This window comes from Athene noctua, chromosome 4 (assembly GCF_965140245.1).
Source record: "Athene noctua chromosome 4, bAthNoc1.hap1.1, whole genome shotgun sequence".
NCBI classification, from domain to species: domain Eukaryota; kingdom Metazoa; phylum Chordata; class Aves; order Strigiformes; family Strigidae; genus Athene; species Athene noctua.
The window spans coordinates 62170553-62194321 of NC_134040.1; the positions used below are offsets into that span (position 1 = coordinate 62170553).

At 40.4% G+C, this 23769-nt stretch overlaps 1 protein-coding gene across 3 annotated transcripts in view; it reads left to right on the plus strand.

The window, feature by feature from the left end:
- The window catches only part of UNC5C (unc-5 netrin receptor C), a 273379-nt gene that overhangs the window by 145495 nt on the left and 104115 nt on the right, over window positions 1–23769 (plus strand). For all 3 annotated transcript variants that reach the window (XM_074905547.1, XM_074905549.1, XM_074905548.1), the window contains exon 2: window positions 21573–21794. In XM_074905547.1, the coding sequence (XP_074761648.1) occupies window positions 21573–21794 (222 nt within the window). The remainder of the gene's footprint in view (window positions 1–21572; window positions 21795–23769) is intronic.

The following is a 23769-nucleotide window of genomic DNA, read 5'->3' on the forward strand; positions in this document are numbered from 1 at the left end:
GATACCAAATTAGCTTTTGACTTATGACTCAGAGTCACAAGCAGGCTTTGAGATGTGAGAGACAGGAATTCAACACATTTCATTAATCTACATAGGAGATGTTAATAGCCTGGGAGGCTTGGTTGTGTGTTGTTTGTCATCTGTTTGGTTTTAACTCCTTGTTTTTAATGTGGTCCTTCTAAAGCTCTTCTCAATTTTTCACAGTAAAATAGAAGTCTCACAAGATCGATAGCTAAGTTTGTACAATCTATATCATAGTATTGATTTGGGACAGGTGAAGAACTCAGCTATTGGCAGACTGAGGAATGAAGGAGCATTTTTAATATGGCTCAGATGAGGCTGTGCCAAGGGCCCTTTATTCATTCTGATTCCAAAGCCATACTTCATTGCATCTAAATAACAGCAAGAGATGCAGAGAGGCTGAGAATAGCAAGATCTCAGAAACAAGACTCTTCCAAATGTTGTCCAAGGCTGTAGGCTGCGAGAGACTGTGAGGGTGTTGTGGTTTAACCCTAACTGACAACTAAGCAGCACACAGCTGCTCACTCGCTCCTCCCCCTGCCAGCAGGATGGGGAGAAGAGTTGGGAAAAAAAGAATGAAACTCGTGGGTTGAGGTAAGAACAATTTAATGACTAAAATAAAATAATAATTATTATAATAAATGTAATAAAAATTAATATAGCAAAAAGAGAGAAATAAAAGCCAAGAAAGACAAGTGATGTGCAACACAATTTCTCTCCACCTGCTGACCAATCTCAGTCCATCCCCAAGCAGTGATCTGCCCCTTCCAGCCAACTCCCTTCAGTTTATATATGGAGCATGACGTTCTATGGTATGGAATATCCCTTTGGCTAGTTCGGGTCAGCTGTCCTGGCCAGGCTCCCTCCCAGCTTCTTGTGCACCTGCTTGTTGGCAGAGCATGGGAAACTGAAAAATCCTTAACTTGGGATAAGCACTACTTAACGAGTGAAAACATCAGTGTGTTATCAATGTTATTCTCAGACTAAATCCAAAACACAGTACTGTACCAGGTACTAGGAAGAAAATTAACTCTATTCCAGCTGAAATCAGGACAGAGAGTAATGCCTGTTTAATGTGTTGCTTTTAAAGACTACCATTTCATCTCTTAACATCTTGAGAAAATCTAACTCTTAGAATAAAATTAATATAATAGGCAAAAGTACTTTTTGAATGGCAGGGGAAAAAAATCAGGTATTATTCTATGGTGGCACAGCAAGTGGTCACTTTTTTTATTAGTTTTGAAGACCTATGCTTTCGTGTACTTGTTTCTTTGATGAGAAAAGTAGCTTAGTGCTTGTATTATGTACTTTCAGAGCTGTTGTTTGATAGAGAAATTTAAGGCATGGGTAGTTTATTGAAGTCTTGATTTTATTCTTGATAGACTACTGATTCACCCAGCAAAGGAAATTGTTAGGATAAATTTTTCTTCTGCCTGATTCATTCCACAGATCCCTTTCCAGAGAGCACAACTTTATTACATATTCAGTCTCATTCTCTGCTGTTACACAAAGGCTATACAGCAGAGATACGCACTACCTGTCAGCAAAAGTTTTGGTTTTGGTCAGCCATGACTTCCTGTATAACCAGGCAGAGAATTACTCATGTCATTTAACCAGGCAGCACTGCGATAGCAGCCTGGTTCGGAGGCAGCTCAAGCAGAACTGATATGGTGCCACGGGCATAGTGCAGAAAGTGGGTTCTGACTTTGACCCTTCACACATCCACACAACCCCATGGTCATTGTCTTCATTGCAAGCAGTGTCCACTTGCTGTTTAGTCTAGAGCACAGAGACAGCTAGAGCAAAGAGACGAATTAACATTTATTTCTTCATAAACCCAGGCTCCTTCAACAACAGAGTTTGCAAAACCAGGTTTTTTTATTATTTAAAGGATGGTTTTACTAGGTACCCCAGCCAGTTGTACCAGGTCTACATAACGTGTTGCACAGGCAAAGGACACGAAGGTTGCTTGCTGCTGGGAAGACTAATTGTGTGCCTAAGTACAGAACAAGAATGAATGCTTCCATTTGCATGTACATTCAGTGTGTTAGCCCAAATACTTCAATCCCAGCTGACTGAAGGATGTATTATTCTGACACACTGGAATAGCTCATTGGTTGGTACACAATGCAGTCACTTACAGTAGCCAAGAGCTGGATAAGGATTCATCTGACTGCACAAAAGCCCATTTCTGCTGGAGAAATAGGAGATGAGCCATTTGAGAACACCAGAAAAAAATCAGTATAGATGCTCCTCCATATTGTGTAACTGTATTTTGGAGCAGGACTGGTATTATTTTTCATAGAATACCACTAGTAGGAGGAAAAGTCTGTGTTAAAATGGAGCAATGGAACAATGTAGACGTCTGTAATTTGGATCAAAACACAGGACAATTATTCCCAATCAAGGGCTGTAAATGCAGGATGTTTAGACTTCATGAATCCATGCCTGTCAAGGTAGGGAGGTGCTTACTATCCAAAAAAGCTTAAGACTCACCACCTCTGGTTAACAACCCTATTATTACAAGTGAAGCATTTAACCTTTCTGGTCCTGGATTATGTTAAACTGATCTTGAAGGGCAGTTCTTCTAGGTTTTTCTTCTTTGTGGTTATGTGATTATGTGTCGTTCCCATGCCTCTAAGCCTTCTCTTGGACACACACATTCCCATATGCACCTATGCTCCCTCTCTCTGTAGCATCCCCTTCTTTTGTCCAGGCTTCCCACCCTACAGCTGTAAACACCAGCTCTCCTTTTTTCAAGATTATTGCCAGCTCCCCTTGGTAGCAAGAGACCAGTGGCAGAGCTGTGCTATGGTGCCCTCTCGCTACCTGAACGTTTCCTTCATTATTTTCAAAAAAGTGAAGCTGTCTTTTTCAGGAACTAGCTGTCATTGGAGTTCCCTTGTGAATAATGGGAGATAAATGTTCTCAAAATAGCCACCTAACAGTGGGTAAATTAGGACCTTTGTCCCTTTCAGAGCAATAGGAAATTATGGCTGTTTGGAAAGATGGCAATTCTACATTAAATTCTCTGTGGTACAATCATGTGCTCATTCTGCGAAAAACAAAAGTGCTCAAAGTTTAAAAGAATCACTGGAAAAATGCTAAAAGGTTCCCTCCCTTTCCACATGCAAAGCTTCTGCATGCTATTTCAGTGAGTCCCGGGCTATTTCTGACTGCAGAGTATCTAGACATACCACAGCTTACATTTGTCTTAGGTGCCACTGGTACAAATACTGTTGAATATCTAGCACTGCAGATTGCTATGGAAGCTAAATATCCAGGATCCCAGGTGGACTGGCACACAATGTACTGAAGACAAACCTGTCACTTATTCATCGCTTTTATTATCCAAGCCATAAAGATTAAAGTGGCTCAGTGCCTGCAAATACAATTCAAATTATGTTGTAGTCCCACATTTAACTCAAAGGGAAGCATAATGCATCCATCTTATTCAGTAATGAGAAAGAAATGGTCTGACACCCAGAGGCCAAATTTCTTGAAGGGCTCATTTTAGAATAAACTCATACATTAATCAGTTCATTTGCATTGTGTTGGAGAGAAATGGTTTTTTGATCAAAGTTGTAAGCTCATTATCGGTGGAAGGTCAAGTGACTTCCTGCTAGAAGTGTAAATACTTGGTTGCATCTGCCCCTAAATTCTGTAATTTTGGGAGAGCTACTGTAGACACATAGCCATAGCTTTAACTTCAAGGCTAAGCTCACTCTGTTCTAGATGCAATGTGAATGCAGTGAAAGATCATCTTTGTCCCTTTAAAAAGACTTGAAAATATTAAGGGGTGGAAGGAATAAAGATTACTGCTACGATCCTACAGATCGAATGGCTTGCCTGTAGTTACTCAAGTTGTCTGTGGCAGAGCTGGGATTGACCTCATAAGCCCTGTGTACACATCTGTCATGTAGTTCCGCTTCCTTCCCCTCAGGATTTTGCCACTGGCTTTATGTTACATTGGGCTGAACTTTTTTTCCCATGTGAGATGTTAAATCTTCCTTTCCATGTCTGGCACGAGCATGCTTCACCTCATACTCGCTTAGGATGTTGAGAGCATGGGGCAAGCCAGTAAAGGACATGCATCAAGCACACAGTCTTGCTCCCACCTGACTGGCACATCCTTGCACAGGGAATTGAGATATCATTGCAGCGTGGGACGCAGCTGTTGGTAGCTGTAATACAGCGTGCTTGCAAATTTCCTGGCAAAATTGATACAGTCAGCACACAGTATGCTTTACAGCAATGATAATCAAATGTTCCGTAATGATGTATGATTGAAAAATAGTGCTGGCACTCCTGGCCCTGCTCTCACAGGTTCTTCATATTAATGGACAGCTTTGCCAATTTTCCCTCTCCACTGGGTGGGAAATTCATCCAGGCAGCTGGGTTGCGTTTAGTTTTGCAAACCTCAGGGCATACTCAGCTTGCTCTGAAGTGACAGGATCAGCAGTGCTGTACGTTTGTGGGAATATTCCTGAATCATTTTTGAAGTGCACCGGGTACTGACTGGGGCTATAATGGGGCTTGCTGAAAGCTTAGTGCAAGTCACGGCAAGGCGCCTGCTTGTAAGGATATGTGAAATAGCAGCGGCTGTGGCTAGCACGTGATTCAGGGAGCACATGAAGACCATCCTCCATCTCCCCTGCTTCTGTCAAAATTCTGCAGGAACTGTTCTCAGCACAGCCACTGGAAAGAAAAATAATAGGCAGCTCGCAGGCTGTGTTGTTGTTATTTGGCTGGTATTGACTGGCAGTACCAGGACACTGCAGAACTGCCTTTCTCTAGCTGTCAGGCGATCAGCTGTGACAGCCCTAATAATGGTTATGTCAGGAGGCAAGTAAAGAGATGCCACAAATGGATTGCACGTGTATAATTGCTTCAAAAACAAATCTGTTAATAAAAGGAGACGAGAAAATTGACAGGAAGAAATGGCTTATTGCATGCTAATTTTCTCCAGCTTTCATATTCTCTCTTTTTTCTTTTTTTTTTTTTTTTTTAAATTCAATTGGGTCACTTCTTCTGGAGAGAATTGTGGTCAGAAAATTGAATATGGGGAAGAATTCTATACAATATATAATTATAATGATGTGTTTTTCCCAACACGGATCAAATTCAGGCAGATGGATTTGGCAGAATAGCTGTTACCTATCTGATGCCTCTTTCAGATTGCATTTACCCTATGCAGTCCTTTGAGTTTATAGTCAAAAGAGAAGATGGAGTGGCCCAGAGAGCATAAAATCTCTTGGCCCACATGTCTTCAAAGGTCCCATGATGCTGACGCATCTGCATTATCCCTCTAGAGGAAACAGAAGATGCTGCAAGTTCTTGTTCATAGAAGTGGCAACATCCACAACAGATGAAAAGGATTTTCTTTTCCCAGCCCAGAGCCTATCAAGATCCATATGGGTGTTCCTGAGTTAAAAAGCTTTGCCTTCTGCACCGCCTCAGTAAGGTTGCTAGTGTACATAAACAGGAATATTTACTGAGTGTGTGAGACTGAGTAATACATATATCTAAGCAGTTGAAACCTGGCTTGTCCCAGAAATAAGAAAGCCCTGAAGCAGGTGAACAAGAGAAATGAATGGATGTTGGTGATAAGACTATAAGGTTAGAAGTAATTTGAGAAAATTGTACCAAAGAATGGGATCAATGCTACTTACTCTTGATGAAGACAATAGTTTTCATAAAGCGTTAGTGGAAGCAACTGCAAAGCCAATGAATACAAGCTTAAGAATGCCTATTTTGGTGCAAGTTGTTATTTTTCAGAGGAGACAGTTATTCTTTCTAAAGAAAGAATCTCTTTATCTATATATAGCTAAATATATCTGTACTCCCCAAATATAATTAGACACCCCAAGTCTCCAAAATGTCAGCTGTAATGTGAGTCATTCTGACTGCAGGAACAGCTGGGACCCTATCATGATGCTGATGTACAAATAAAAATCATGTGTACGCTGCTGTAGTTTAATGGTAGAAAAGATTGGCATATATGCACTGTGATCTTGATATTCAAATAGTTTTATGAACTCTGTTGAAAAACATTTGTTTAGTTAAAGAGTTACAGGCTGTGTTGTATTCTGACTTGCAGAGTGTAGGTTGAAACAACCAACTGGAAAGGACCTGTTTGGAAGAGGTGGGGACAGAATAGTTTATTTTTTGGTTTATTTCTGGTCTGAGGTTGCTGAAGATGCAAGTTCTTATTGTAGAAGTCGAATGATACCTGAGAGTTGTGAAGTTAATTTGTCCTCTTGCTGGCTTTCTAGTGAACACATTCCTTTTATGTGAATCTCGGCATCTAGATTGGTCACAATTTGCAGGCTCATCAGAGAGCCCAGGAGTTAGATTGCTTCAGAGATAAGGTTTGCTCTTTTAAAACAGCCTAGTAAAGCTAGACAACCTGCTTTAAAGGAAGAATTGAGTCTAAACTCTCTATGCTGTCACAAAAATCTTAACTCGAAGTGACAACCCTACCCCTAGAAAAGTTTGTCTAAGTGATGACTAGGGATAGTCTAGAAGAGTGAAGACCAGACTGACATTTCAGAGGAGTGGGTTTGACTCCTGATTCAACCAGTTTCCAGTCTGACAGTGTCAACTCTGTGCTGTAAATAAAAAAGGAAAAGAAAAGGAAAAAAAATCTTTGTCTCCAAGATGCATGAGACCACTGCTGACAGGGAAATGGACAGGCTCTCTGAAGGGGGGCAGGATTACTGTGCACTTGCAGAAACTCCTCCATGTGTTCGTTTTTGGGTGTTGGAGCAACCAGCCTAGCATTTTTTCTTGTACTTAATTATTTTCTGTAATACAAATTTCAAAAAATGTATCTGGGGAACAATTACTTTCAGATTTGTAAGTAGTTATTAGAAATGGCAAATGATAAGAGCAGTAAAACAACCAGGGAAAGTGGGACAAATATGAAGAAATATTTGAACAATGTTCCTTGATATTATTCATTTAACAAAGATAGAGAAGACTTGTTTCATAGCTGACTGCTGTGATCTGTGCTAAGATAGTTTATGGCTGCATCACTTTTTACACTTTTCCTCAAGTTGTTTGGGGATGTAACATTTACAGTACATTATTTAAAGACAATGTGAGCTTTGTATTCATGCTTTCCTTAATTAAACATTCTGTGCCGTGGCCTGGGGTTCAGGAGAGCAGTCACTGCATGAGCTCTCTCTGCTTGAGCAATGAAGAGCAAGTTGCTGTACATGACAGCATTTCATCTCTGTATGGCTGGGGACAGTAACGCACGAGCAGCAGGTGAAGGCATTAATCTCCTTAGCTATCCAGAAATGAACTGTCATGTACAGCAACTTGTTCTCTGCTGTTGCTGCTACCTAGTCCCCTCTCCTGTGCCCAAGATTACCTTTACATACATGAAGCATATTCTTGGGGTAATGACGTTTTTCCACCTGGGAGTAGCAGATTGGGGGAATATGAAGCCAGGAGGTGCTTCAGGCCACAGGGACAGGCAGGAATGGTGGTTGTGGCGAGTACAAAGGCAGTGGGGATACCACAGTACATCCCTTTTCCAAGCCTGAAGGTCACAGGGTTTGAGGGGTGCTATGGGGGAGATTCTCAGGACTTGAAAGAAGCTGCTCTGTGTGGGGTGGTAGAGAAACAGGCCAGTAATTTTTATATCTGAGGCATGTGCAGTACATTAATGTGTGTCCCCAGTACCCCTGCCCATTTGTTGCCTGGCTTATGTGTAAAATAGTCCTTTCCCAATTGACTTTGAAACCCTTTGGGTTTCTGCTCACCTGGCCAGAGCATAGACTGTCTTGCGTGGGAAAGAGGATACTGGAGGAGAACAAGTCACTTAAGAACCATCTCTAGCTGTGAGTAGATTGTGCAGAGCAGTCCAACTTCAGCATATTGGCAGTGGGTTGTGGGTTGGTTTTTTGTTGTTTTTGTTGTTTGGTTTTTTTTTTTTGGGGGGGGGGGGGTGGGGAAATTCAGGTTAATTTACAGTGGTGGGAAGTGCTGTGCTCTGTTCAGTGTTGATAGGGCGACAGTTACTACACACTACCAAACAGCAGAGGTAGACTTGGGAAAGCAGCAGCTCAGTTAATAGAGATTTTGTTCATTAACAGCCCAGACTCCCAGGCAAGATGCTGACTGTCTTGCTTGTACAATACCTGTTTTCAGCTGTGTTATAATGCGTTTTGGCATCAGCACTGAGTACAGTGGGAATCCAATCAAAATACACCCCTCACTTTAAGTATTAGCAGCAAGCTTCTGAGGTTTCTCGCATACAATTACTACCCAAATGCACAGCTGCTGTTTTAATTTAGATATTAATTTGCTTGTGTGCTGTGATTTTGCCACTTAAAAGGAAATGTGGCTCAGATAGTGAAATGGAACCATTGCAAATGACCTTTTTGGTGTAAAACCATCACATACTATGCCTAATAATTAATGTTATATGTTTTCTACCCTTTCTGCCTCAAGCCTTATACAATCACAGAATGTGGCCTTCTACCATATATTTACAGATGTTTGATTTAATACTGCTGTTCTATGCTGGTCACAGATTAGAAACCTACTGAATGAGGCCACCTAACATCAAAATGGACTTGTGCTATTCAAGCCCATTTTGCCAAATGAAGAGCAGAAAAAGCTGTTTAAACTAAATGGAGAACCCCTTTAAACTGTAGTCTTTGGTTAGACACTAGAATAAAGCAGGATTACCTCTTGCCTTATTTAAATATTAGAATATTATTATTATTACATGGATGGATGGATTTTGCATGAATGTGAGCAAAGTAGGTCTATAGTTAATTATTCTGAGAGTTATAAAAGTAGGTACAACTATTTAGGTTTGATGTTGGCTTTTGTAGATTTCTGTCCTCAATCACTCTCTGTCTCCGCTTCTTGGCTATTAATCTTTATCCATTTGTAACAATAAAAGAAGATTCCTGACTAGTCAGGTTTGCTGAACTTGAGGAAAAAAGGATGGAAGGGATGTGGAATTTAAAAAAAAAAAAAAAAAAAAAAGTGAGGTAGAGAGCCTAGAGGCGCAAAAAAAAAAAAAACAAAGAGAGACTAAAATGGGGGATAAAAGATAGAACAGAAAACCCAAGAAAAAGCATGAAGAAGGTCACAGATGAGAAAACAGAAAGTGGGATTGAAATACGTGTTTTATGCTCAAATCAGTCAAATAGCTTAAGTCTCTGTTTCTCTAGTGACAACATTTATGATCAGGACTTGACAGATTCAGCTGGAGCTGAATATCAGTTTCCTCAGAGATGCTGGGGATGATGGAGATGGAGATTAGAGCACTGATTCATTGCTCCCCAGCTTTGAGCTGACCTGCTGAGGAGTGCTGAATAAATAAATATGATGCAGCAATACAAAACATGTCTAGCAAAGCCTGCAAATTAATTGGATTTCCATTATTCCTCTACAAAGTTTCTTTTTCTTTATGTTTTGCATTAATTCATTAACATTGCTGCACTCTCTTTTTGAGTGCAGGTCCATATTTTAAAAATCAAACCCAAAGGAATCTATTTGCTACTGGTTAGAGCCATGGCTCTGGCACAGGCAGCAAAGTTACTTGTGCAGGGAGTTGAGACCTTAAAGATTTACAGTTTTGGACTACACTGAGATATAGACAAATGTGATTTCTTGGAATAATCTGAGCTTTTATTGAACAATACCACTTTCTTTAGACACAAGGGAGTCCATAGCAGGTATAAATGATCGCGTGTCCCAGTACAGGCAATGCACATTTAAGGGCCAGTTTAACCCTGGCTAAATGATATTGTCCCGAGTGCTGTGCAGTGTGTTAGCCCCCGTGGCATCTACAGGACAGGGGTAGATCTCTCTCAGTGCTTCTTATCCCTGCTGTTAGGGGTGGTCAAGCCCTAAGCTCTTCAAGCTGCCTTTTTGTTCTGTTTCTGCATGTGTGTTTTCAGCTACTGAAGCACAATACTGTTATTACCTGACCTATAGTTTCAGTTTTGGAGTGCTTCTGATTTAGTCCAAACCAATTCATAGCACTGATAAGAAACAGCAATGTAATTTGTTAGCAAGGCTTTTGCTTCTCAGGATCTGAAGCCCCACTTCCAGTGGCATTTTCTGTTGTCATATTAAGAAATATCAGTCCCTATAGGAACCTTACATTAAAAATGGATGTGACAGACAAGAAACTATTCACAGATAAGGAAGGGAAGCAACTCAGTGTGTGATAGATCCAGGAGTTAATCTTCAGCTGCCGGTCTCTAAGCATCAGCACCACAAAACATCAGTGCTGGATCTGTTCTCAGCACTTGCTGGGGATTTTTCTACTTTAACTGCCATTGTCAGCCGTAACTGTCATAACTGAATATTCAGAAGGTTTCCTTTTCTTTTTCTTCCCGTCTTTGTACTTTCTGTTAGCAGTCATGGAGTGAACTTGGAAAGATATGGAGGCAGAGGGTAGGGTGATGGCTAGAAGCGATGACCATGCACTTTGCTGATACTGGAGTTTACACATAGAGATACACACTGGGATCTAGAATTCTGATGGCACGTCAGACCTTCCCATAGGCACTGCACATTTGCTATCTGGTCTCAGCAACTTCTTTTTGAGCTATCTAGGGTGCTTCTGATGATGGAAGGAATGATGCTTCACAGGCTTTTGGGCCAAAGGTTGAGTTGAAGGTAAAGCAAAGTCAGGAGTCTACTGTCTCAAGTTGCTCTTTGAATTTTAAGATTTTTTTTTTTAATTGTTAGAGAGTTTGAGAATAAGAAATCAGCAAGACTTAGGAAATGAGTGTGAATTAAATTAGTCACTGCAGGGGGAAGTTTTCAATCTGTAACCAAATACTTCAGACCTTTTGTGGACTCGTGAAATAACTGAGTGGATGCAGACTGTTTCTGTAACTCATATGAGAGGGACTGTACTGCAGTGTCCCTCTGTAGGCCCTGGGATCTGTCCATCATAGTTTCCAGCTTTAGAAAATGATAGGGTGAGTACTAATGTCAGTGAACTAGCTTCATTCTCCTTCCATTGTCCTTCATTTACTGAGTCCACTGATGGTGGGGGTACGGTGGCAAGAAGAGAGGATATTCTCTCCTGTAAATAAATGTGTGCTCAAAGACGTACATTGTCTGTGTGTCTCCTCAATAAGCAGGCTCTGCATGGAGGATGATAGCTGATTAAATAATCCTGTATGTTTCCAAAGGAAATAAGCCTTTCTTCCTTTCATTTTCCCTCAGAGGGAGGAATACTGATACAAAAATTTGATTATTTTGTATTGGGATTTAGTTGAACACCTTATTAGCTTTATCAGTATATATAGTACATACAATCTGTTGTTACTTTCATGAATGCTACCATAATATTCAAGTGGACCTGTGCTTTTCATCTGCTTACAAAGTCTCATGTATTTACAAAACCAATTGATAGTCAAAATACATAGTAAATGTCTGAGTCATATTTCTGATCCTAGGCAATAATCTGTGTTCTTCCATCTGGCTTCCTGTGCTTAATTCAGTAAGAAAATATTTATCTTTTCTATTCCTTTTCTACTTTTTTAAAGAATATTTTTTTCCCCTTTTCTACATCTGGTGCTCAGATTCCCAAGTTCCCACCTTCCCCTTCTCCCCAGAAACTCCTGCTTAGAATTTAGCTAATGGATTTCTAATTCAATTTGGACCTCTGCTGGGATAAAGCAGCCTCATACAAAATAATTTATGGTTCTTTAAGAATTGGCTGTGGATGAAATTAGGTAACTAGCACCAGACAAATAATAATCTCATTAAGATCCGTGGAAGAAATCAGTGAGTAGGTAAATATTCATGAGGGCTAATGTTAGTCTCAGGACAGCAGTCTCACTAGAATGCCCCTAGCCCATGGAGAGAGCTCTTCAGAGCTCCCAAGGTCAGGTTTCTGCTCCAAGTCTTGCTTCTCAAGTGTTCCACTGATAAAGAGGGAGACCAGCAACAAAATGTGCATCACCTCCAAGACAGCCAGACTTTGTTCCCTAATCATTTCATAAACACAGATTTGTTTGTGGTCTTTTGTGTAACTGTTGTTGTTTAGTAAATGATGCTGATAGATATTTTGGAGAATTTTTGAAGGTAGTATCTGAGTACTGAGCTGTTTACTCAGTTCAAAGGTAGTGAATTAGAGTGCTGTCTATTAGGCTGCTACATCCATTTTGCAGATGGGACCCTGAACCTGACAGAGTAGATTTCCCCAAGGTTGCTCAAGAATATCTATCCCCTGGGTCCCAGCTCGATGTCTTAACCAGGTGGCCATACAGTTGAGCTGCTATTTTAGGTATATGCAAGTGTCCTGTATTTTTCTGGGATGGAGTGATCCCACTAACTGGATTAACTGTATACTTCAGATAGCTCATGAAAACAGGATCCGTGACATCCCAATAGATCTCAGTTTTATTAATCATAAGATGCTGGATCATCATTCTTTGATGAGAAAAATGCTTGCATTGAAAGCATTGGAAATCCAGGAGCAGAGCTCTGCAGCAGTTTTAATAACGGGACAAGTAAGGATAAAAATAGCTGGTTTTGCTAGAACCAAAGGATTGACATTTTAACCCTAACATACTGATGCAAGAAGCAAGCTTAATATGAAACAATATGAAAAGCTAAGAAAGTATTTGCAAAGTATCATATTCAGCTACAGATGCACTCTCAAGCTAGCAGTATGGGACTCCTTTCATTGTGCTTTAGCCATCAACAATATGTTGCACACAGATTTATCTATATTAAACCAACTTGTGCTCTGTAATATGATTTATCACTGGCCCTAAAATCTATCTATGGCTGACAACTCTAGCCTGAGCTCTGTCACTGTTTCTAGGACATGATAGAGCCTTAGGAAATTCTCATGTGAGAAAAGGTAGGATCAATTCTTCATTTGTTCATCGTATTCAGGATACCACATTTAGACTGTTAACACAGCAGTCAGATAAAGGACCTGAGTCTGAACTTCTAATTCTAAAACTACATACAGAGTTAATTATCTTCAGTTTTTTCCTGAATTGTATGCTTTGGAGTATACCCAGGAAACTAGTTTTCAATATGTGCTGAGAATATATTTTACGTGCTGTAAAATGCATCCTACTGTCTAACCACAAAGGTTAAATTAGGTCTTGTAAAAAGAGATTTTTCATATTATTGTAACAGGCACCTACTTTAATGTTCATGTAAATATGGCAGGCTCTGGCCTGTCTGACAAAGAGTGCCTGAAGGGGACTTGAGAATGAATAGGTTTAACAAAAAGTATTTTAGCCTAAGCCTTGTCCATCTTTAATTAGTTATCAGGGTTAAAGAAGGGGTCATGAGCCTGGAGCTGCTTCAGGACTAATGTGTCAAAGGAAAGTGAAGCCTAACACTGAAGAGGAAATGATGCTTCTCAGAGGTTTAATAATTTTTTGACCCTGTGTCAACCATTATGACTCCTAATGGCAATTGGGGCAGAAATGTTTCAAATTAGACTTTGCTTTGCAGGTGGTTAGGAGGGGATCCCATGCTGTTGTGCAAACCTGTCACAAGCTAGAATGCAAAACAGAAAATGCATTTCAGTTTTACAGGCGGGACACAAAATCTCGTGGTCTGACACTGAAGTTTCTCCGCTGTTCTTATGTTGTATTTGTATCTGAGAAGACAGAACTACATAATATGCTGCTAAACTGCTTGAACTCTACCAGCACAACCATGTCTAACAGGAGTCATGTTAATTTTCTGATTAGATTAAATGCCTGGAGCTTCACACTTATGGAATACAGCATGTGTGCTCAGCAAAGTAACACTTGCATGTTATTCCCTGTGGTTTTGTTTCATGACATCAAGGGAGATAAAGTTTCGTAGACAGTCTGCAACCTACTTTTTTTTCCTTTTTTTAAAAAGCATAAATATTTTATTAGTTTTAAACAAACAGAAAGAGAGAGCAACAGGACAAAGGAGAACAATCTTCCACAGGGTAATAATTACCAAGAAATGTCACTGATGTCATCCGCTGTTTGTACAAACACTTCTGTTTTATTTTCAGGTGCTGTACTTTTGATAGCAATGGCAAAGTAACTGAGCCAACCTTAGCCAGCAGCACAACAATAAAGTTACCATGAGAATTAATGAAAGTGTTGCAAAGAGGGATGTGACTGCTGGTACACAGGACAGGGCAGCAAAGAAACAGGGCCTTTGCCTCTTTGCTTGACATTTTACAATGTCAGTACTCATAAGTCAGCCTCACCCCCTGATGATTTGCCTCCATCCTGTTTTATCTATTTATATGGTTATGCAGCCTCATAATAAATAGCACTTGCAGATTACTGCATTAGATTTCTTATACTGACAACAATTACCATAAATCTTGTTGCCCAAAGAACAGCTTGGTGCTCTTCATATGCAACAGAAAGTGTTTTCATTGCCTTGCATGAGAAATCATACCATGATCTAGCATTTTCCTACACCAAGTCCAGTGCTAACAACTACCTGTACGATCTCTTCCATGTTTAGGCAGCAGCTGGTAGTCTGATGGAGTTTGTCTCATGGCAGTGGTAAAGTTCTGGATACAGAACCTTAAATGTCATGTCTGTCTATATACCCATAATTTTTGTCTTGGATTAGCAGTGGGATGTATAAAGAAATCTCTCTCCCTTACAGAGGGCTGTTGGAGTTGTTTTGAGGACATATGTTTTGTCTTTAGTTTGTCTCTAATCTGATTAATGATAAAATTGCCATTAGCCTCAAGAGAAGCAGAAACTTTAATTATAATTATGAACTAAACAAACTGGGGGAAGATGGCTTTTTCCCAGACAGTAATATAAAACATGCAAGCTGCTTTATAAAGCTGGTACAGTCAGTGTTTTCCACATCTAGAACTGATTCTTCTTTTCTTTACTTTGATGCAAATCAGATCTGACTCCACTGGAATTAATTAATTACAAGCAGTGCAGTTTACCAGGGTAAGCCAGGCAAAACATATTCCAGGTATTGACCTGAGAGAAGGACATGGTGCTATCAAAGCAGGGGAAACGGAGCACAAGGTAATTCCTGTAGGTAGCATGGTTGCACCATGTCTGCATTGGCCATGGCAGAATGATAACCGTGTACACTTTTATCATCTTCTATTGGCTTTATATCTGACCGTGCAGCACTCATGTGAAATAGGAGCACAGAGAGAAGTTCCCAACAGGAGAGGCCTCCATTCAGTGTGGTGTTGCCAGTGGGGAGCACCAACAGTCACTCATTTGGCTTCTTTGACTGCGACACGTCTATGGTTTCGAACCACAGCTCCTACTCTTAGCAGGCACCCTGCCTAATGCCAGGCCATGCACTGCTGTTGCAAGGGAAGGTGTGGTGCTTTCTTATCCCCTTTCGGCTATTCCCAGCTTTCTGAAGAGCTAGTCAAGGTAAGATGGGCATAATGAACATGATTACTGTATTAGGCCTTTGGTAGCCTACTTATTTATTTGGGATGTTAATTGTAGTAGGCCTGTCATTGAATAATGGAAACCTCCTTCCTGGACTCTTTAGTTGAGCCCAAACCCCAGTATTTCAAATGTCTTAAATGCTCATCACCTGGGCTTTTGAAAGGGCTCCAGGTTAGGGCCTGTGGCTAACAGTGGATCACGTATTGATTCCCATGCCTCTGTGGAAGTTGCTTTTTGGTAGGGGGACAGGGGGGGACAGGAAAGGATGTTTTTGGATTTTGTTTGATATGTGTATGTTGGGGGGGGAGACTTTTGCCCAGCAGCCTTCTGATGTATATGTGGCCCCACACTGGATATGTTCCTTGCTCTCTTACGTGCATACAGAGCTTGGTTTTAAACTCCTGGGGATGTGTTGTTAAGATGAGATGTGCTAGGATGGTCTTCACCAAGCCATTGCAGGTGCAGGGGAAGTTCATTCCTCTTTGTGGTCTTTATTTATTCTGTTTCTGGACTGAAGTCATCCAAAAAAGATGAACATTGCATGCCCTATTGATTTCTCTATCACTTTTCCCAGACCATGCCTGCAGTCTGCTTTCCCTGACGAAAAGAGCATTTAATTTTGTGGGTGCTCAGTAAATTTGAGTCTGAAATTCCCTTGACCTTGCTCCCATGAGAGTTCAGCAAGGTTCAGCAAGCATCTGGTTTGTGGGCTGCCACAAAAAACAAGCCTCGTCTTTAGGCGTGTAAAGGCCTGCAGTGAATTCAGCTACAAGCAAGTGGATGTTGCCGCCCAAACTGGCCAAGTATTACGCTTTTATAAAATTGCAATCTTCCTGTTCTATTTGGTGAAATCTTCCACTTTTGAGATGCTCACAAATAATGTGTGATTGTCTTATTGCATGCCAACCTTGCAATCAGCTGGAGGTAGGGCTGACAGAGGGTAAGTGCTGAGAAAGCCACCCTCCTCCTCCTCCTCTTCCCCAGGGAGGGCAGGAAAATGTGCTTTCTCTTTCAGGGCACGGGCTATACTTTGCCCATTCCCTGTCCCTGTGTGGCCTCCAGTGCTGTGGCAGGGTTGAGAGGGCCCTCTCACATGGGAACTACTCACTAGAAATTCTTAGAAAAAGTCCTGTTTTCTCCCACTTCTCACTTGGCCTAATTTTGGATTCACAGCTCCATCAGTGTTATGGGGCTAAGGGTGGAGGTAGGCTGTATAACATACAGGATTTTTTGCTTCCTTGTTTCCCATTTGCTGGCATCGTGGTACTGCATGCCCTTCCTAGGAGAACAGAAAACCCTGTGACCAAAGGACTTCCAGCTGAGCAGTTCTCCTTTCCTGAAAATGTGTGCACTGTAATCTAAACCCTTGCCTCCATCCTGATAAACTGGCTTACTGAGCTAACACCTGCTGTTAATTTCATAGTAAACAGTACTTGTTGCTCTAGAAAGCTTTTTAATCATAACATTAAAAAAACTGAACAGAAATCCCATCCATACAGTTAACTCCAGCTGCCTTTCTTGCAACGCATGTGGAATGATCTTGCCGAGTGATGGGCATCCAAATGCAAATGGAATTAGCTTTGCAGCCATTCATTTTAAATTGCTCTTGAATCATTCTGAAGTAAATTCCATTTGAGAAGAATTTGCTTCAGGTCTTGCACAAAGAGATAATGGTCCAATATATTATGATCTAAGCAATAATAGTTTAAATCTCGCAGTTCAGAAATATAGTGAGTTATATGCTGGGTTGATGAGAATTAAAGCTTGATATATAGTAATAAAACTAGTGATCTAGAGATGAATAGATTGGTGTACGGAGCACAATATTTTCCTGCCACAGATTAGAGCGGGGATACTAGTCCATAAAAAGGGAAGTATACCATAAAATCTCCTTTTTCACTTGATATGCATGAAGAGCTATAATAGGTACAGTTTTACAAACAAATGCATGAAAAGAATAAAGACCTTTCCTAACATCAAAAGGTTCCCGACTTAGGCAAATATTTGGTTTTACCTTAAAAGAAAATTGAAATAAAATTAAACTAAAATTCCTGTGTGACAGTCCGTGCCAGCTTCTATCAGTGCTGATTTCAGTGGCACTTCACCTGTTCCTACAGATTTTGCATTTGGCTTGTCTTTAAAAAAAAAAATACAGTTGTCAGATACTACAGAAAGCAAATAAAGGAGCATATCTGGTTTGGGACCAGCAAGTGAAATAATTTCCAAATGAAGTTTATAGATTAAAATGGCTTTTTAAAATTTGTTTTCTTAATATGAATGAATTGAATGAGTGAAACCAGTTTAGCGGTACCATTACTCAGGTCTTTTGTCTTGCTAATATAAATCAGTCAATAACAACAGATGGGCTGTACACTTTATTATGTGAAAATAAAGATGAATGTGACATACTGTAGAAGTAAACTTGCTTCTGAAAGTTACTAAGCACAGAAGGGGATTTGTTACAACAGGGGAGAATGATGTGTGCTTCGTATTTGCGTTTGATCATGGTTGTAAGGGGAACTTGCTGCACATGTCATTGACATAATGATTGGAAATCAAGTATGTGAATTTTTAGTGTTTGTTTCTATCTACACTGCCAGATCACTCCCAAATGGTTTAATTAGCTTTTTTCTTCCAGTCAGAAGAAAAAATGTCTAACTACTTAAGAGATTTAAATAAGAGAGTTATAAAGTTTGCTGCTTTGTTGCACCATTGGGAGATGAACATTTTAAATAACCAGTGACAACTGCCAGGAAGATTCAGATCAAAGTCTCAGGCAAGATTTATCCCCTCATATAGCAGTGGAGCACACAATGAGAGGCAGCCCCCATCCAAATTATAGAAACAGGCCCAACAGGCCACACGGTCACACTATTATAACAAAGTCATCCCTGAAAAACCTAAGTCAGAGTTTGGTCTTTGTATGGACAGAGGAATGACCTGTGTTTAACTAGAGCTGGTCAGGAGAAATTTTCATGGCGGTGTTTATTAGGTTGTTAGAAACTGTGGCCTTGTGAAAACACAGATTCATGAGATTGCTTCGGTGTTACCAAATGTTTGTTTTGTAGAGCGCCGCAAAAAATCTCAACACAGTCCAATATCCTGTATTGATGTTTTCAGAGATAAATATCTGTGTTGGATTTTTAAGAATATTTTGTCATATAATTACATTGCCATTATAATCATGCTTGCATGTTGCTGCAAGCATTACAATGAAAGCATAACAGCATATCAGTCCAATTAAAAAAAAATGAAATGCAAGACTTGGATTAAAGATGTGTGTTAAGGTTGATAACTTAAAACCCTGTCCCAAATTAGCAGCCAAATCATCTGACTGTCCTAACCTGTGCCTCCCCTGTGTCTGTTGTGATGGGGAAGCCATCATGAGGATATTTAAGATTCTTCCTCCTCAAAGCATCCTCATCCTGAGAGATGAGTACCGCAGCCTGGGCCGGGGGAACCATGGCTGCACACCCTGTCTACCTGTAAACCACCATACTGTGACTTCAGTTGGTGGCAGCTGGCGTGCCTGGGCGGGAGGGGAGGGGTGGTTTTCCTCCCCGCAGCAGCCGATCCCATCTCTTTGGGGAATGCAGTGACCACCAAGTGACTTTCTGCTGAAATTCACACAGGCTGATAAAGCTGCCTCTTACCTTTCAGGAGTGAATAGTAGGAGTGGGGGGCCCTGAATGCTAGTGGAGGTAGGACTAGCTTTGCGCTGTGATTGGGTTTTTTTCTGCCAAACACAGGAAAACCCAGTCATGGTCATATTCTGGATTCTCATCTTAAGAATCTGTGCTATAAAAAAAATAACTCCAATGTTGCTACTAATAGCAACAGTACAAGGGCAGGGATTGAATGAACATACTCCAGTTTAAAAAGCAAAAAAACCCCAACTTTCTTTGCTACTTAAATTTGTTCTAACTTTGCAGATTTTAAATGCCAGTTTCCGGAGACAAGGCAGCCTCTGCACACTCTGTTTGTGTGACAGTTTGTGAATGGTTTCCATCTTTATTCTTAACTTTTAAAAGTGTTCAGATGCCTCTCAAAAGCAATGAGAAAGAGTGTGGAAGAATAAAACTGGGCTTTATTATTACTTAAGAAAAGTAAGGTGGAATTATAGCAAGAAGCCAGTAAGAAAACTGACTTGTACCTGACTGTGGGATGCCAGGCTGGTGGAGAGAAACAGCTATTGCCATAATCAAAGCATGAGACTAGGTTGTCATGTACCTGAGCAGTACTGTGAATTCACTTTAACATAAAAATAATATTTAAACTTCAGATGCAGTTACCTTCAGGAGGTAAAGCCACAGTCCACACACATTCTCCAGGCTGATTAAAGAAATAATTTTAAAAACCCACCTTTTTTCTTTTCTGCTGATTGCTGATTCTTCTTTTTAGACTTTCTAGTTACATCTTTGATAAGATGCAGTTAATTGGTCAGGCAGCCTAAGTATTGTCTTTGATAATGTGCAGATATCTAGTGGTGAAAATAAATACATTTGTTTTCCAGTCACCAAAAATTAGTGAAGCAATACTTGTTTAATTATAAAACATATGTGTGCTTTGTTAGTTTCCATCTGTCTACTCTCTGATTTGCAATTAAATGACCAGAAGAAAAAGATATGTCCTGTGGCAATTCAGGGGAAATGATTCATCTCTAATGTTTCTGTGTTGTGGATGTCTATGGAGCAGCATGTGCGAGAGGGAGACGGAGGGAGTGGGGAAGACGGGGAGATACAGATAGAAGGGGATGAGGAATGCTGAAAAATCTCTTGCTTTGGTTCACACGTTTTGTAGTCATGAAACCAAATGTGGACTTCCATTAACTCATTGTAACTCATCTTTCTCTTTGGAAAAAAATGGGGAGCAAAATGGAGCAATTTTCATGCCCCTTGTAATTCTGGACACAGCCTGCACAGGCATGTCTCAGGTACAGGGAGGCAGCCATCTGACATTTCATCTTCATGAAGACTGGCAGGGAGAAGATAGCCAGCCTTCCACAGTATTTTTAGTTTGATGTTCTGTGGTGTTTTATTGATCATCAGTAGCGTCTGTCACTGTGTATAACGATAACTCCTTCAGAGGCAGAAAGGGAGAGATTGAATAAGACCTTCAGGACTGTCAGCTTGTTGCTGGTGGATCTGTCAGGAGTTGGTGCCCCCCCACCCCTTTGCTGCTGGAAGCCTCTTGGATGCTCTTGTGCACTGTTGGCAGGTGGGGAGGTGGATGAGAAGAGGGTTATTCTCTGCTGAATTGGTGCTTTCAGATATGGAAGACAGAGGGGGGTTGTAAGGGGGGATTTGTGAAGAGGGAGGGAGAGAGAAAGGGAAGTATGTCTGTTAGGTGGTTTCAGTGTTGCCTCCTGTGCATTGGATTCTCCAGACTTCTTACATTTACTTCATTCATTACCAGCAGCACCAGAGAGGTGAAGAGGTTCCTTACATCAATAGCATGCGTCCGTGTTGGCCCAAAATGTCATCTTCTTACAGCTGCTCTGCCCCATGTCCTAGCTCCCAATTCCTCTCTATAGTGAGGACTGCACAGACCAGTGTACTACAGATGAAGTAAATAAAGCATAGGTTGGCACCTTCATTAGCAGTCTTAGCAAGAGAGTCACCATATGAACAAAGAGGCACAGACTTAACTTGGATTTAGTCTTTTACCCTTAGAGCAGATTTCAAATTGCTCATCTGAAACGAAAGGTGCTATTTCCTATTTGTATCAGCCTCAGCCAATACTAGCTATGTGCATGCACTTGATTAAACAGTGCGATAAGTCACTATTGAAAAGTGTGACCTTGAAGCCTCCAAAAGTTTCTATTATTTCTTTTTACGGTTTTGCAGGCAACTCTCCCAAGCGCTAACATAATGTTTTATTGCTAGTATTGCCGGTGATGATAATAAAGGACCATTCCCAGACATGTGAGTGTGCACATCCCTGTCACATCACATAGAGGAAAGAGAGCTCAGGATGTAAAGAACAATTTATTTTAGTCTGAAAACAGCAGCACATTTAAGCCTTGCTCTAGGAATGCTCCTAAGATAACATTTTATTCGAAGAGTATGCTCTTTTTGAAATTTTCAGGAAGTGCTTGTGTTTGCCAGCTGAATTTTGGTTGTTTCATTTGTCCTTTTTTTCTCTTCTCGACAGATGATGATTTTTTTCATGAACTTCCAGAAACTTTTCCATCTGATCCTCCAGAGCCATTGCCCCACTTTCTCATCGAACCTGAAGAGGCTTACATTGTGAAGAACAAGCCTGTGAATCTGTACTGCAAAGCAAGCCCAGCTACACAGATCTATTTTAAGTGCAACAGCGAATGGGTTCATCAGAAGGACCATGTAGTGGATGAGAGAGTAGATGAAACCTCTGGTGAGTTTCTCTTATGTCATGGAGGAATGAGAATTAAAAAGCATTATCAATCTCACCATTGTAATCTAGCAGATATTTCATATGGCAGCTACTTTTCTTTACTCTTGTTACAGCTGTGAATTTTGTAGATGGCATTACTGAACATTAGCTGCCACAGCACAGAAGTAGTGTCTGCATCCAGGTCAGTTAGTAAAACATGATTGTATAACACCCTACCCGAGTTTGAAACAAAAAAAGCAGGAGAACTGTGCACAAACAAAATGGAATTGCTTTCTCAGCCAGGTCTTCTCCCTGTTCACTTCTCCAGTGTCACAAATTCCCAGTGGTTGCACTGTATAGTGGTCACAGACCAAGAACCACATACTCCCCAAAGTGCCAAAAAACAATTGGCTTGTTCCTGGAATTATGTTTTCTTGGAGAGATTTGAGAAAAAAGGAGAAATTTAATCAGCTTGCAGCAAGAAAGAAGGAGAAAGCACACCTGGGCACAGTTCAGAGCAGTGTATTGATCCAGAGCAAGCACCTGGCTGTTATTCCATTACACTTTCTGCCTGTTCCATGGAGCCTTGTGTGAAGGAGAACTACAGTAGGTTAGCAAGAAAAGGGAAAAGAAAAGAAAAAAAAAAAAAAGAAACCATGATCTTCATCTGTCCTGAGACAATATCAGAAATCCCACTGACATTTGTGGAAGAAAAATAAAACCCTCATAGTACCAAAAAAAACCCCAAAAGGTTTAAAAACTTGAGTAGTAAACCAGCATAAATCAAAGATATGATTGTTTCCATTTGGGAAGACTGTTAATCAATAGAGTTTGAGTCACATGCAAGGAGAGAAGTGGGGACTTACTGCTGTTTTGGTAGGTCTGAGAAATAACTGGATACCAAGCAAGAAGGTACCTTTCATTTGGGAATTACACCACCACTTGGTCTAATTACTTAGAAAAATAACTCCACCAGATGTCTTGGAAGTCTCTTGTGAACTGGGTTTTATTTGTTTCAGCTCATTTATTTGCACAGAGATCAAAAGCATAAGCTTTTAACAGTACTGTGGGGCTCTCAGCTTGAAAAAGAGAAGGTGGGTGTAGGAAGAAATGCAGTAGAGAAAATCTGTATTAAACTTTGTGCCTGTTTATTTTTTTCATAACAATTGGCTTTTCCAACAAGCTGACTGCAGCAGAAAAACTAAAAACCCAAGTTATTGTTACTTAATACATCTTCAGTTTTTTTCATCCATGGGAGTCCACTGGAATGAAGAAGGACAAGCAAGAGGTCAGCTATCACTGTGTTAATTTTTTAAGATTTTATTAGCCTGACCTTGCAGAAACATGAAAATGTTCCGCTTCAGGTGTTTCAGATGTTTTCACTACAAGTGAAAAATTCATTCTTTTTTCTCAAAAATCTCATTATAGAAAAATTTCATGATGTGGTAAAGCAGATTGAATTCTGCAAATGTTGAAGGCTAGTCTTGAAAAGAGATTCATCTGAATATATTACAGGACAAAAGTTTTGCCTAACAAACAGCAGCAATTATATGCAAATGAAGCCCATATCCAATTAGAGATTAACATAATCTACTGGAGTTTGGGGGGGAGGAGGGTGTCAAAAACTGTGCACATCACATTATGAGCACAAGAGCCACAAACCCAGTCACACTAGTAGCTTAATAAAATGAAACTGTCATCAGAACCTAAATTTGTCAGTCAACCTGGTTGTTGTCAAAAGGTTGGTTAATGCATGTCAGGGTTGCAGTGTTTGTGCACCTTCCTAGAAGTAGACTGAGAATCTAGGGCTCATAGCACATAGTTAATTTAGGAATGGGAAAACAGTGTATTTAAAGTAATGGTAAAATAATACCTTCTTCAAAGCCCTGGAAGTTTGGGAAAATATATCCCCTGCAGATGGAGCTGGAGCAAAAGTTGTAGGAGACAGTGGCTGTGAGGATTCATTCTGGTGCCTGAAGAAGGAGCTATCGGCTTG